The sequence below is a fragment of the Numenius arquata genome, chromosome Z, assembly GCF_964106895.1.
Source record: "Numenius arquata chromosome Z, bNumArq3.hap1.1, whole genome shotgun sequence".
NCBI lineage: Eukaryota > Metazoa > Chordata > Aves > Charadriiformes > Scolopacidae > Numenius > Numenius arquata.
The window spans coordinates 67,983,389-67,996,039 of record NC_133616.1 but is presented as its reverse complement, the minus strand read 5'-3'; the positions used below and the strand labels follow the sequence as shown (position 1 = coordinate 67,996,039).

General features: G+C 38.5%; 1 protein-coding gene across 1 annotated transcript in view; it reads left to right on the top strand.

Moving 5' to 3' along the window:
* Positions 1-12,089, top strand: part of SRFBP1 (serum response factor binding protein 1) — a 79,811-nt gene extending 67,722 nt beyond the window's left edge. Inside the window, exons 5-8 of the mRNA XM_074166320.1 lie at positions 6,371-6,452; positions 7,427-8,165; positions 8,577-8,614; positions 9,294-12,089. Coding sequence (XP_074022421.1) covers positions 6,371-6,452; positions 7,427-8,165; positions 8,577-8,614; positions 9,294-9,481 — 1,047 coding nt within the window. The 3' untranslated portion in view covers positions 9,482-12,089. The remainder of the gene's footprint in view (positions 1-6,370; positions 6,453-7,426; positions 8,166-8,576; positions 8,615-9,293) is intronic.
* Positions 12,090-12,651: the final 562 nt, after the last annotated feature.

The window sequence follows — 12,651 nt, the reverse complement described above, 5'->3', positions numbered from 1 at the left end:
TGCCGTGGGTCTTCAACTTCTGTAATGCTTGCAAGATAAATAAAGTAAATATCAAAATAGTTTCATGATTGAATTACCATAACAGAAAACAATGTAAACCAATATAAACTGTGGCAAGCCTTGAAAAAAATAATAAACAAGAAGGCAAGGGGGCCTCAGGTTTACTTGGGTATCTTGATGTTCTGTAAGAAATTGTTCAGTTTTTCTTATGTTGTTCTATAACAAGACATTATCCTGCTGAGGTTTTTTTTTTTTTGCAAAGGCTTTAGATCTGTTAGGACATACATTTTAGCTTCAATTGGAAATTTTTCATGAGTATTTTAAAAATTGTATACAGTCCAAGAAAAAAAAATAATCTATTGAAACCTCCATGATTTCCTGAGATCCGTAAGGAACTAGTTGTTGTAAGAACTTTTCACCTGTCTTGCTGTTAAGGTTGTATAGCTGCTTCTTCATAACACTTGTACCATCACTTTGATGTTACATGGAAAATTAGGAAAGCTTGAGTATTAAAAGCTGAGTAAAAGCTGATTATAAATCTGACAGATTTTGGCTATCCATTTTCAGTGCGGAGTCTGAAGCATTTAGTGCTGATGTTTCTCTCCTTTGAATACTGTGTTATTTCTGTACTTGGGAGAACCACTGTCTTTTAAACTCTTGCCAAATCCAACAGAGACCTGTTTACTGCATTCCCTAGTTGATCCATCCTCTTACTATGAAGGCGAGTGCATTGGGTTTGCATGGTCAGGTTTTGATAGCTGGGGGAGGCTACAGGGTGGTTTCTGTGAGAAGCTGCTAGAAGCTTTTCCCTTTGTCCACTAGAGCCAATGCCAGCCGGCTCCAAGACGGACCTGCCACTGGCCAAGGCTCAGCCCTTTAGGGACAGCGATAGCACCTCTATCAGAACATATTTAAGAAGGAAAAAAAAAGCACAATTACAGGTGGAGAGAGGAATGAAAATATGTAAGAGAAACAACTCTGCAGACACCAAGGTCAGTGAAAAAGGCGGGGGAGGAGGTGCTCCAGGCGCTGGAGCAGAGATTCCCCTGCAACCCATGATGAAGACCATGGTGAGGCAGGCCGTCCCCTGCGGCCCATGGAGGTTAATGATAGAACAGATATCCACCTACAGCCTGTGGAGGACCCCATGGGGTCAGGTGGGTGCCTGAAGGAGGCTGTGACCCCATGGAAAGCTTGCACTGGAGCAGGCATGTGGAAGGACCTGTGGACCCATGGAGAGAGGAGCCCATGCTTGAGCAGGCTTGCTGGCAGGACTTGTGACCCCATGGAGGACCCATGCTGGAGCAGTTACTGAAGAAGTGCAGCCTGTTGAAAGGACTCACACTGGAGAAGCTTGTGGAGGAGTGTCTCCTGTGGGAGGGACCCTGCACTGGAGCAGCAGAAGAGTGTGAGGAGGAAGGACCGGCAGAGTGCCTCTATCCAGCTGAGAAACGGGAGTGATAATATGGCTTTGGTGCCCACCTTATGTCCAGCCGTGGTCAGTGCACCACAGTCAACAAACAATCTCATGCTGTCAGGAACTGAGAGACAGCAGTGCTGCCACGAGTGGTATCAATAACCAACTGCCTCTCATACTGAAATCTTCACCATGTCTGATGGCCACAAATCATATATTATATGTCTTGCCAGACGTGAAGGAAGAGGGAGAACTAGCAGCATTTCACAGTCAGAAAGTAACTTTTCTCAAGGGTCATATTCCAAAGCAGTATGAGGTCATGGGATGGACTTGGGTAGCAGCCATGATCTGGCACCTTCAGCCACCCTGTGACTCCACATTAACTACATCTGGTTTTATGAAGGACAGCTGTAACTAGTTAGAGCTCTGGGAAGAACGTGTGAATTAACAGGTTTTCTGGGTTTGGATTTTTTTTAGTAGAGAGACAGCTCTCCTCCTAAGCTGCTACAAAGGGTATTGCAATGACATCTTGTTTTGGCCCAGAATTGGGAATTTTTGATTTTTTTTTTTATGCTTACCCTGGTTAGCATTATCTCTGCCATTTTTTTTACTTAAAACTGGGCTGTTGTTACACTCGACATTAAATTACACTTCCAGTTAGTTTAGAAACTTGAGTATGACACGCTTCAGGGTTACTTTTTTGTGTCATAGCTTTTGCCACGTACTGTATACTTGTCAGGGGGGTTTCTGACTGTCTCCATTTGAATGCCATTATTTTAAATAACTGAGAGATAATCTAAAGTGACAGATGCAGGGCCACCAAGCATTACCAGTTTGGTAGCACTGTCCTTTGTCCCAGTTGAAATTTTAATAATAGTCTTTGTAGTAGTATATTCTTCTGGTAGCAGCCTTGTTTCTGGTGAGACCTGTAGCAAGGTAATCCCCTTTCGTACAAAAGGCAATTGAAGAATGGAAGTATGACCTCTTTCTTTCCTATTATTGATAATTATAGCAGAGAGGGTACAAACAGAAGTAGACTTCAACAAGAAGAGTAATAAGAATGAAGTGATGGTCAGAAGTCTCCGTTCCATGTTCCTGAGTTAATCCCAAATTTCTGCCCTTTAATTCTTACTGAAACTCCACTGTCTCAAGCAGGCTATCAAGGTATCCCTTTCAGCTCCTGCAATCACATCTGTCCCAAGGCCCTGAGACACTCAGTGTCTCCTCTGCTTTATTATCTGCATTGTATGAAGCAGGTACTACCTGCAAAACTTTTGCCTGATGGTTTTTTTTACCCAGTGCTGCCAGCTCTCAGAGCCATTCCATACTTCTTCTGAGCCCAATTTCATCACATCTCAAAACTTGCATTGTGAACCTGTTTTTATCCTAACAAGGTTGTAATGTCCATTCTCTTTCCAATTACTCCCACATTGTACAAAGTTTGTTTCCCTTATGTGGGGTATGCATGGGTGGTTGCACATGTGTAAGTTATACAACTGCTGTTTTATTATGCTATAACTGACAAGTTATGTTTTGAGGTTTGTGCATCTGTATGCACATCTACCATTCAGGCTGAGGAATGCTTGTTTCTGCAGTTTGGGTTTCTTTTCAATTTAAGACATCTGAAAACATAGAGATCAGTGCAGTTAATGCAGTTAAATGTCCACATGGAATTTAGTGAAACATGTCAGTGATGATAGATAGACATCTTTAATACTATATACAGAAATAATGCATCACTTACCAAGATAAAAAGTTTGAGGAGACGTGACTTTCAGGTGGTTCTGTACCTTGCTTACAACTTCTCACTGAAAAGTGTGACTATACAGTGCTCAGTTGCTTTGTTCGTTCTGCAGTGCCTCAGTTGCACATGGAATGAGAGAGAATGTTCCTATGGAGAGTATTAGGACATTCTTGCATGAAAAAATGAGTAGTATGTAATAATGCAAGAAGTAGCAGGAACATGTGAGAATAAATGTGTACAATTCCAGTATCTGCATAATTAAACATACAGAGGGCAGGAGGAGGGGGAAAGGGTGTTCTTGCTGTAAATACAGTTGACATTTTTCTGGTAAGTTTTACTTTCTGCCAGGGTTTTATATACTGGAAAACACTTGAGGAAAAATAAATCGAGCATTGGATGTGCCAAAAAAACAGAAAAATGAGAAATTTTCAAGAATGTGAATGTCATATTCTATGTTTGTTGGCTACTATCTATCAGTGTGAGTAGTGTTTGTGAAGTATTTTGCTATAAGGAAAAAATGTGGTTATTCCATATGGATTGGCATGTATATACTTAAACCCTTTCTATAAATATTTGAATTAAAGGACACCAGATGTTGCACAGAAGCTGCTGCTGCTTTCTGAACTTCATGGTATATTCTTTCAAAACCCACAGGAAGTAGCTGAGGGAAAAAGTGTATTAATTAAGTTCAGAAATAGATTTTCCAGCTATAGAAAAATCTCCAAAGAAAATAGCATTTGATCTTCAGAAATGTGAGCTTGCTGTCCCAGGAATCTGGTGGCAGCATGCAACACTGTCACATGGAGATCAAAATTCAGATTTCAAGTTCTCAGAGCTAGGCTAGCCTGAAAGCAAGCCAGTCTGTGGCCTTTGGAAGTGGACTCATCTTTTGACCGGTCTCCTTCGGCCAGTGTTCATACTTCTGTAGACAGTCTGCAAGGAAAACATTTTTCCAGTTTTTCTTGACCTGAAGAAGTAAAGTTGTAATAGCAGAGACATGAGGACAAAGGAAGGTACTAGAATTCCCAGATGCTCTACACCTCAAACATGAAATACAAGCAGACATACCTAGAGTATGTTTTGTAAACTCTAGAACTATGGCAAAAGAAATACAAATGGGATTTGCTTTGCATTGGTTGAGGAACAAGATTTACGTTTTGCAAACCAATTAAATGTTTCTGCTTTTAGAACTATTGGCTCTGCTGTAGCTGTAGTGTTTTCTTCTGCTCTAGTTCCTTCAGACCAAAGCACTGTTAAGTACCTCTTCTGCACTAGCAGTGGGCATGAAGTGTCTGTCTATCTTTATGGATTGAATACATAACTGTTTATACTAAGTGGCATAGTTCTGCTGGAAGAAAATGTGCATATGAACAAGGAAGATTCCTCACTAAGCACTTTTATGTCAAGCAAACCAGATATTTTAAACATGCATTGCTGATGTATTAGGTAGTGTTTGTGTCACGGTTTGATGCCAGCCAGCAACTAAGCACCCAGCAGCTGCTCACTCACCCTACCCCCACAGGATGGGGATAGCATCAGAAGAGCAAAAGTGAGAAAAATTTGTGGTTTGAGATAAAGACAGTTCAATAAGTGAAGAAAAGCTGTGTGTGCAACCAAAGGAGAGTAAGGAATTTATTCTCTACTTCCCATTGGCAGGCAGATGTTTAGCCACATCCTGGAAAGCAAGGTTTCATTTCACATACCGATTACTTTAGAAGACAAATGTCATAACCACAGACAACACCCCCCGACCCCCCCCCCCCCCTTCCTTTTCCTTTACTTGAGCTTTTATTGCTGAGCACGACTTGATATGGAATGGAATATCCTTTTGGTCAATTTGGATCAGCTGTCCCAGCTGTGTTTCCTTCCCACCCTCTTGCCTGCTTGTTGGGAGGGCAGAGTGAGAAACAGAGAAGGCCTTGATGCTGTGCAAGCACTGCTCAGCAATAACTAAGACATTGGTGTGTTACCAACTTGAAAATATCTTAGACACAACTCCAAAGCACAGCACCATCTTGGCTGCTATGGAGAAAGTTATCCCCATCCCAGGGCGGAGCCAGGACATCTGTTGAGCTCCATCTATTGTGGTGGTCTCTCAGGACAGGAGAGGCATTGTGTTGTCTTGAGTTGTTGGGCACCAAAAGCTCAGGTTGGGTCGCAGGGCACATGGCCAGTTCATTACGGGGCTCATCATCTGTTGGCTCAGGTGGCTTCTGCTGTAGTACCTCCTCTAGCATGTAAATCAAATCACATGTAGCAACAGTTTAAAGATTTATCTGTTGCCAGTACCACTAGGAGGAAAGTGTGTCTTTTCTCCTTTCTCACAAAGAATTCCACTGCAAGCTTTAAGAAACCTTCCTGCTAAATTTGTGTTTTACAGGCCTGTTACACCCCCTTTCCCTCTCAAAAAAAAAAAAAAAAAAAAAAGGCAAAGCTGTCTTTGGAAAAGTCTTAGATACTTCTCAATTTTTATTCAAGCAGAGTGATGACAAGAACCTGAAAATGAGATAGCTTTTACAATGTGTCATTTCTGTGACTTCTGATATATAAAAGGGGAAGTCAGAAATGGAAGCAATTCCTAATTTTCTCCTTTTTCTTCAAATTAAAGCATGAAGACCATGTTTGTTCTTTGAATCAGTCTACAGAGTTCCAGTGTTCTACCACATCAAATCCAAGGCTGTTTGTCTTTAAGATCAAGTTATACCTTGCTTTTCGACCACATTTAATGTATATTCCTTCAATACCTGCTATGTCATTTTGCCTACTTTTATGGCATCCTTACTTCTTGCAAGCTGCTGTATTCCTTTATGCAGAATTCTTTCTACCAATATGATGTTCTTCCCTCAGGGCGTTCATGCATTTGCTTTGCATGTGTAAGAAATAGTCAATGTGAAATCAGTGGGTTAGCTCTGAAAGGCATGTCTGGTAGTCTTTTAAAATAAAAATCATGTTATCCCTATTCAACACCTGAGAAATAGCAGATTTACGTCTATTACATTTCTGTCAATGTTTGGGCAGACAGATTTTTCCTCATTTAGAATGATGATAATACAGAAAAAATAAGAAATATTCAAATATTATAGTGTCACAAATGCTTTTCCTCTTGTTCAATTAATATCCAGAATCACATTATGCATTGTAGCATAACTGATACAGACCTGTATAAGTATTCACTGTTGTATTCATGCCTTTGAATTTATGTTGTATAGCCAAATTGTACTGCAACTGAGCGAGCCATTGCAAGACTTGCAACACATCCCATCTTGAAACCCAGATTTGTTGAACTTAAAGGTATGAAATATTATATTATCTTGTTTATGACTTCAGTAGCTTACTGATGCATTACCCTGTTCCTGTGTAGTCCTGACATGAACAACCAGTATAAAAAGAAAAGTTACATAAAAAAAACCAACAAACCAACAAAAAGCTCCTGTAATTACCTTAACTAGCTGCAGTTAACCAAATGTCATAAGCTTGTAGTCATTTATATTGTTTGAAATGGGCTTATACATGACAGCATGCTATGTGACGTTTGAGATATAGAGTGTGGGACAAACAGGGCTTATAATGGGAACTCTAAAAATCAAAGGGATATAATTGAGTATCTCTAAATTAAATAGGACTGAACTGGCAATGAGCACAATAACGTGCAGATACAAAGGTTAAAGGAGTGTTACAACTGGGTTTCCAAAGGCAACTAAAAGGTTTTGCAAATGACTCCCTTAAACTTCTCTGGAAACTGACCCCAGAATACTTAGGAAATCTTTCCTGACTCTTTAGGTTATCTCCTGTTTTCCTTAAACTCAAATTTTCCAACTAAAATTGATGTTAAAAAGGGTCAAGTCCTAGTAATAATGTCACAAAATTACTTTGTTAATAACAAGAACATGTCAAATACCCATTTAATTGTATCTGAGCAATTTACTATTTGTTTGCAGTTTTTACGCGCAAAGTAGTGCCCTAAATGAACATGATTATCAGCTGCAGATTATTTGCTGAAAGAGAAGTTCTCAATTAAACCTGAGTTTAACAGTGTATTCAGGTGGTAATAATTTCAAGTTCTTTTCCTCACTTTTGTTGATGCTATACTCTAAGGTATTTTTTGCCCTCTGTGTTTGGTAAATGATTGGTAAGGACATCCAAAATATGCTTACCCAATACAACATATTTAACTTGCAAAATCATTTTATTACAGTAAATAACTTAGTAAACTCACGTGTAGCTGCAAGCTGCAACAAAAGGTCTTTCTTCTGCCCCTTATATAGCTGCTGTAAAAGCTTTTAAGGACGAAAGAAAGAACCCAGCCAAACCCACTCCTTCAAAAAAGCCTAAATCAGAAGAACAGCCTAAATCAGCGCAACATTGCAATAGCAATTTGGATGACCAAGCTCTTAAACTAGCTCAAAAACAGCAAGGACACAAAACAAAAATTAGTATGAAAAGAGGAACTGACAGGGTGGCTGAAGAACTTTGTGAGAGTGAAGCTGAGCAGAAAACTGTGGAAGTGGAGAGAGCATATACTCCAGAAGAATCTTCATTTCAGGCAGTAGAAATGCAAGCAGTCACTCAGAATAAAATAGAGAAGAAACTTGGCTATCAAAAAAGGAAAGAAAATATGAGCATGAACAAATTAAATGCCATTAAAAAAATAATTAATGATGATAATGACCAGGAACATCCTAATGAAGAGGAGTACTTTGATGATAGTACCGAAGAGAGGTTTTATAACCAGTCATCAGATTCTGACAGTGACAGCAATGATGATTTCTTCATTGGCAAAGTGAAAAGAAAGAAAAAGATAGCAGCAGTTACTAGTCTTCCTTCAGCAAAAGAAAAGGATAGACTTCAGAAAAACATAGTGAAGAAAGAAAAGAACACAGTGCCTGGGACAGTGCAACGTTTGATCATGGAAGAAGGAAAGCCACAGGCAAAAGCAGGCAAGCTAGAATCGATCTTCTGCAGTTCTTTGTCTACCCCTAATCAGAAATCTCAACACAAAAGAAGGTAAACCTTTTCTGCTTGTTATATTGTCCTTCCCAATAATGGAAATTGTTTTGATTTTTAGTAGGCCTTACCGAACAAGAAGAATTTCAGCCAATTACAGCTTAGAACACTTTCACATAAACTACTCTGCAGTCTTCGTGTGCTTTCTTGGCACCTATTTTCATGTAATTTTCATATTCACATTAGCTCTGACACATACATAGGATTACTAACTAGACCTGCATCCAAATTAAATCACTACTGAATACTTCTATTTCTACTTCTTTATTAACAGAGGAAACAATATATAAGGCGTTTGCGTGTCATGCTTGAAAAGTCATTGCGCGAGTGTTTTGATGACAATGATTCTTTATCACAGTTTGTCATTTTACAAGTTTATTGAAGAATCCTAAGTTCTCTTTTTATTTTCAGAAGTACTAAAGACCAGCCTCTCAAGAATGGAAGAACAGGTATGTATTACTTAACATGGTAAAGTTGTAAGAGTAAAAACATCTGCAGTCTAATCATAATAGGCTAGGTTTTGTTTCATTTCAATTATATGGCACATATTTTAACATTAGTTGTTAAAATGGTCAAATTATTGAGCTTTCATTTTAATCTGTGGATATTGTTCACTATTTCCTGTTTTTGAATGTTAGAAATAAAGTAGGGTTTATACAGAAAAGTGCTTTTCCATCTGTCTTTGTGTTGAACAATGCTACCTGTGCACGGGTAAAGGTGTCAGATTATGATATTTAACAAGTAGTTTATTTCATGAGTAGTTCCTCAATAGCTTCTCAATATTTTATTGCATTTATATTATATGGTTCCATTTTGGAATGCGTTGGATCAAGGATATCATTTCAGTCATATTCAGTTACACTGTGCAATATCTCATTGGTTTGTTGTGAATAAAAAAGTTAACACTGTGCTGAATATGTGTCAACACAGATTTTGAGTGTAGTCAGTGATAATAAATATTAACTAACTTAACTATAATTTACTGGGCTGCCAAGATGAGGAAATCTTGCTGTGAATGTGTTCCCCATGGCCCATTAAGAAATTCTTGAAAATATCTGCAATCCCAAGGTAGCTTTAGTGTATTTTTATGAAGGTTCACAATGTAGTTAATGTTTTATTTTTGTACAGCTCTTCTTAAACAGGAACCACAACTCAAGAAGCAACCATTTGCAAAAGCTGCAGGTATAAAATGCGACAATAAGAAAGCACGTTTGGAGCAGCCTCTTCATCCGTCATGGGAAGCAAGCAAGAGACGCCGGGAACAAATGTCTCAAATTACAGCATTCCAAGGAAAAAAGATTAAATTTGATGACTAGACTATATGTAAATTCAGATTTAAAAGAAAAAAAAAAAGATCCTTGCAGAATTGCATCCCATGGTATTTTCGTAGGAAGTAACAACTGCTGTTCGAACATTTTTGTTATACTGTTCTTATCCTTTGCAACCTATAAAATAGCAACTGCTAGAACTTACCATCCATTAATAATGAAGATTGCTTCATTTATTCAATGTGCTGTCTGTTGATTAATGGATGGTTGTATGGTGTTCGTTCATAAGTCCCATTATGTAATGTCACCATTTACGAAATACACCTTAATGTGAATGAATGGTTTCTAGGAACATCGGTTGTGCCCTGTAGGAATAGTACAGATTTTGGGGGGCTTTTTTTTTTGTGTAAAAATGTATTTTAAACAATATGAGGACTTGGTTGTCAAAAGAGAGGGGAAAGTACAAAACATTGGGGTGATAATCCTAAAACTATATTTTCAAATACATCTCAACTGAGAAAAAGTAAGAGATTCTTAAACTTGAACAGACTTCACAAATTCGTGAATGTATCATGTAGCTGGAAAAGCCGATTGGTAGTGTGCGTGATATAAAAATTTCTGGAGACCAATAAAATATTGGCCTGTTAAATTGTGATCTCTGTCCTTTAAATATACTTTGATTTGAAGAACTGAGAGTGTCTTTAATACCGTTGTCCTGGTGGATATACCTGGGTGCTCCAACATGTCTGTCTTGCACTTTCTGAAAGAATGCTGAAAAGCTGAAAGGTCTTTGTACACTAAGAAACGTTTGACTTTTAAGTACCATTCTGAGTTTGGGAGTTCATTTGATTGGGATATGAGGTAAAATCTTCATTGTGTTTTTCTTCAGCAGCTTTTCCTACTGCTTAATTGAAACAAGTTCTGAACTTGTAATTAATCTTTAACAGTGTTGTTTATTTAAATATAGTTATATTTCATAATCAAATTATTTCAGAAACTTGATAAATTACTGCAGTGGGTGCAAGATTCTGTACAATTCGTCTAGCATTTTGTAATGCCTAAGAATAGCTCTGCATCAGACCAAAGTTCCATCTAACCTAATGTCTTCAATAGTAGTCAAAAAAAGATGCTTTAAGCATAGGGATAGAGGAAGCACACAGGGATATATCATCCAACTTGCAACTCGCTGAGCTTCCAGTTTTATAGGTCAAGGTCATCTTGGGATATTGCAACTTACCATGTTTAATAATCCTCAATGGCTTTCTTTTCTGACGGTATCTCTGCTCATAAATCCATGTAAATTTGTGGAATCTGTAATCCCTTAAGGGGTTCCCTGCCTGTGCACTCTTACAGAAAACAATCTTTCGTATGTCTCAGAAAAGGCGGCCAGCAGCCTCCTGGGCTGCATTAGAAGAGTGTTGCCAGCAGGATGAGGAAGGTGATCTTTTTCTGGTACTCAGCACTGGTGAGGCTACATCTGAAGTGCTCAGTCCAGTTCTATATTCCCCAGTACACAAGGGACAAAGACAGACTGAATGAAAGGGTGACCAAGATGATTAAGGGATTGAAGTACACAGCATATGAGTAGCCACTGAGGGAGCTGGAACTGTTCGGAAGAAGAGAAGGCTCCAAGGAATCTTGTCATGATGTATAAATAGGGGGGGAGACAGGGAGGGAGCAGTGTAAAGAAGATCGAGCCAGACTCTGGGACAAGATGCAATGGGCATAAATTGAAATACAAGAAATTCTGCGTAAACAATAAAAGCCTTTTTCACCGTGAGGGTGACAGAGCACTGGCCCAGGTGCCTAGATGGATTGTGGAGTTTCCATCCTTGGAGATACTCAGAACTTGACTGGACACAGTCCTGAGTAGCCATCTTGAGGGGACACAGGTTGGACAGTGGGTTTGAACTAAATGATATTCCCAGGTCTCTTCCAACCTCATCTACTCCTTGTGGTTTGTATACTTAGGACTGAGTCACACAATGACTCCATAACCGTCAACAGCTCCACAGGGGAGTTACTGGATGTATCTAAATCACAGTCACTGTGTAATACCTCACAGTAGTCCACATTAGAGTCAAATGTCAGGAAGAAGTTTGTTTAATGTAGTGGTATTCTGTTGCTGGTATGGCCACCTCTCTCTATGTCTCCTGCAGACTTTGTATCTTAATATTTATAGCCCATCAATTTCTGTCTATTCTTCCATCCTGTGTTAAATTCTCAAAGGCTAAACGTTCTAGTTGGTTCATTTTGTATTACTATCTTGGCATGTCTTTGCCCCACTCAGGCTTTCTTTTCTACATTCTAAACAAATGTCCATATATGTGGTACTATCTTCCTGAATGGCATTGCCGCTCAGAATTAGAAATTCAAATAACCTTCCATTTCCTTTAATGTTTTTTTTTGTTGTTATTTTCAGTGTAGCATATGGAACAACAATTAAGGCCAGAAGCATCAAAATAAAACATGGGAACATGTTTACTGTGGGAAAGGAACATACTTTTTAGAAAAAGCCATGTATTTACCTGTTATATACAAGCTCTTTAAGTTTTCCAGATGCAAATTCTAATCCTTAATGATTTAAATAAGTACTAGCTGAATGCTACACTGAACAGATGTACGGTATGTGACTTCTCTGGTTCCAATAAAAGGCAAGAAAAATTTCTTTAGCTAGATGTCATCAGCTATAATACAGTTTTTCATGGACAGCTTATCTTTCTTTTAGCACATAAGCACCCTATTTTAAGAGCTGATTCACATTAAAGACCGAAGAAATTAAAGATGGCAAATAGTTTAAAAAAAAAATACTTTTTAAGGAGTGTATGTTCTAAAGTGCTTTTTTTGCATGTGCTTAGAGATCTAGGAGCCTTGGTTTATCTTGGCATTTGAGCAAGTTTCTTACTCCATTCTTACAGCTGTAATTTGTGGCCATAGAATTCTTCCTGAAGGAAGCCTGGCTTATCAAAACAACTTTTTTTTTTTTTTTTTTTTTCTTCAAAAACACTTCTGAGCTCTTACTTTAAAGAAAAGAAAAATGATGACATATACTGAACATGAATGAGAGAAGAGAGATTAGGTTACTGGCATTGCTTCATATTTTAATGGGTTACTACTATTAGCTGGTGCTTAGTGGCTCGCCTGGATCACAGCCTCCATGCACTGTACAAGTGAGTACCGATGGTTGAGACTTGATAATATTTTTTATGTGCAACTGG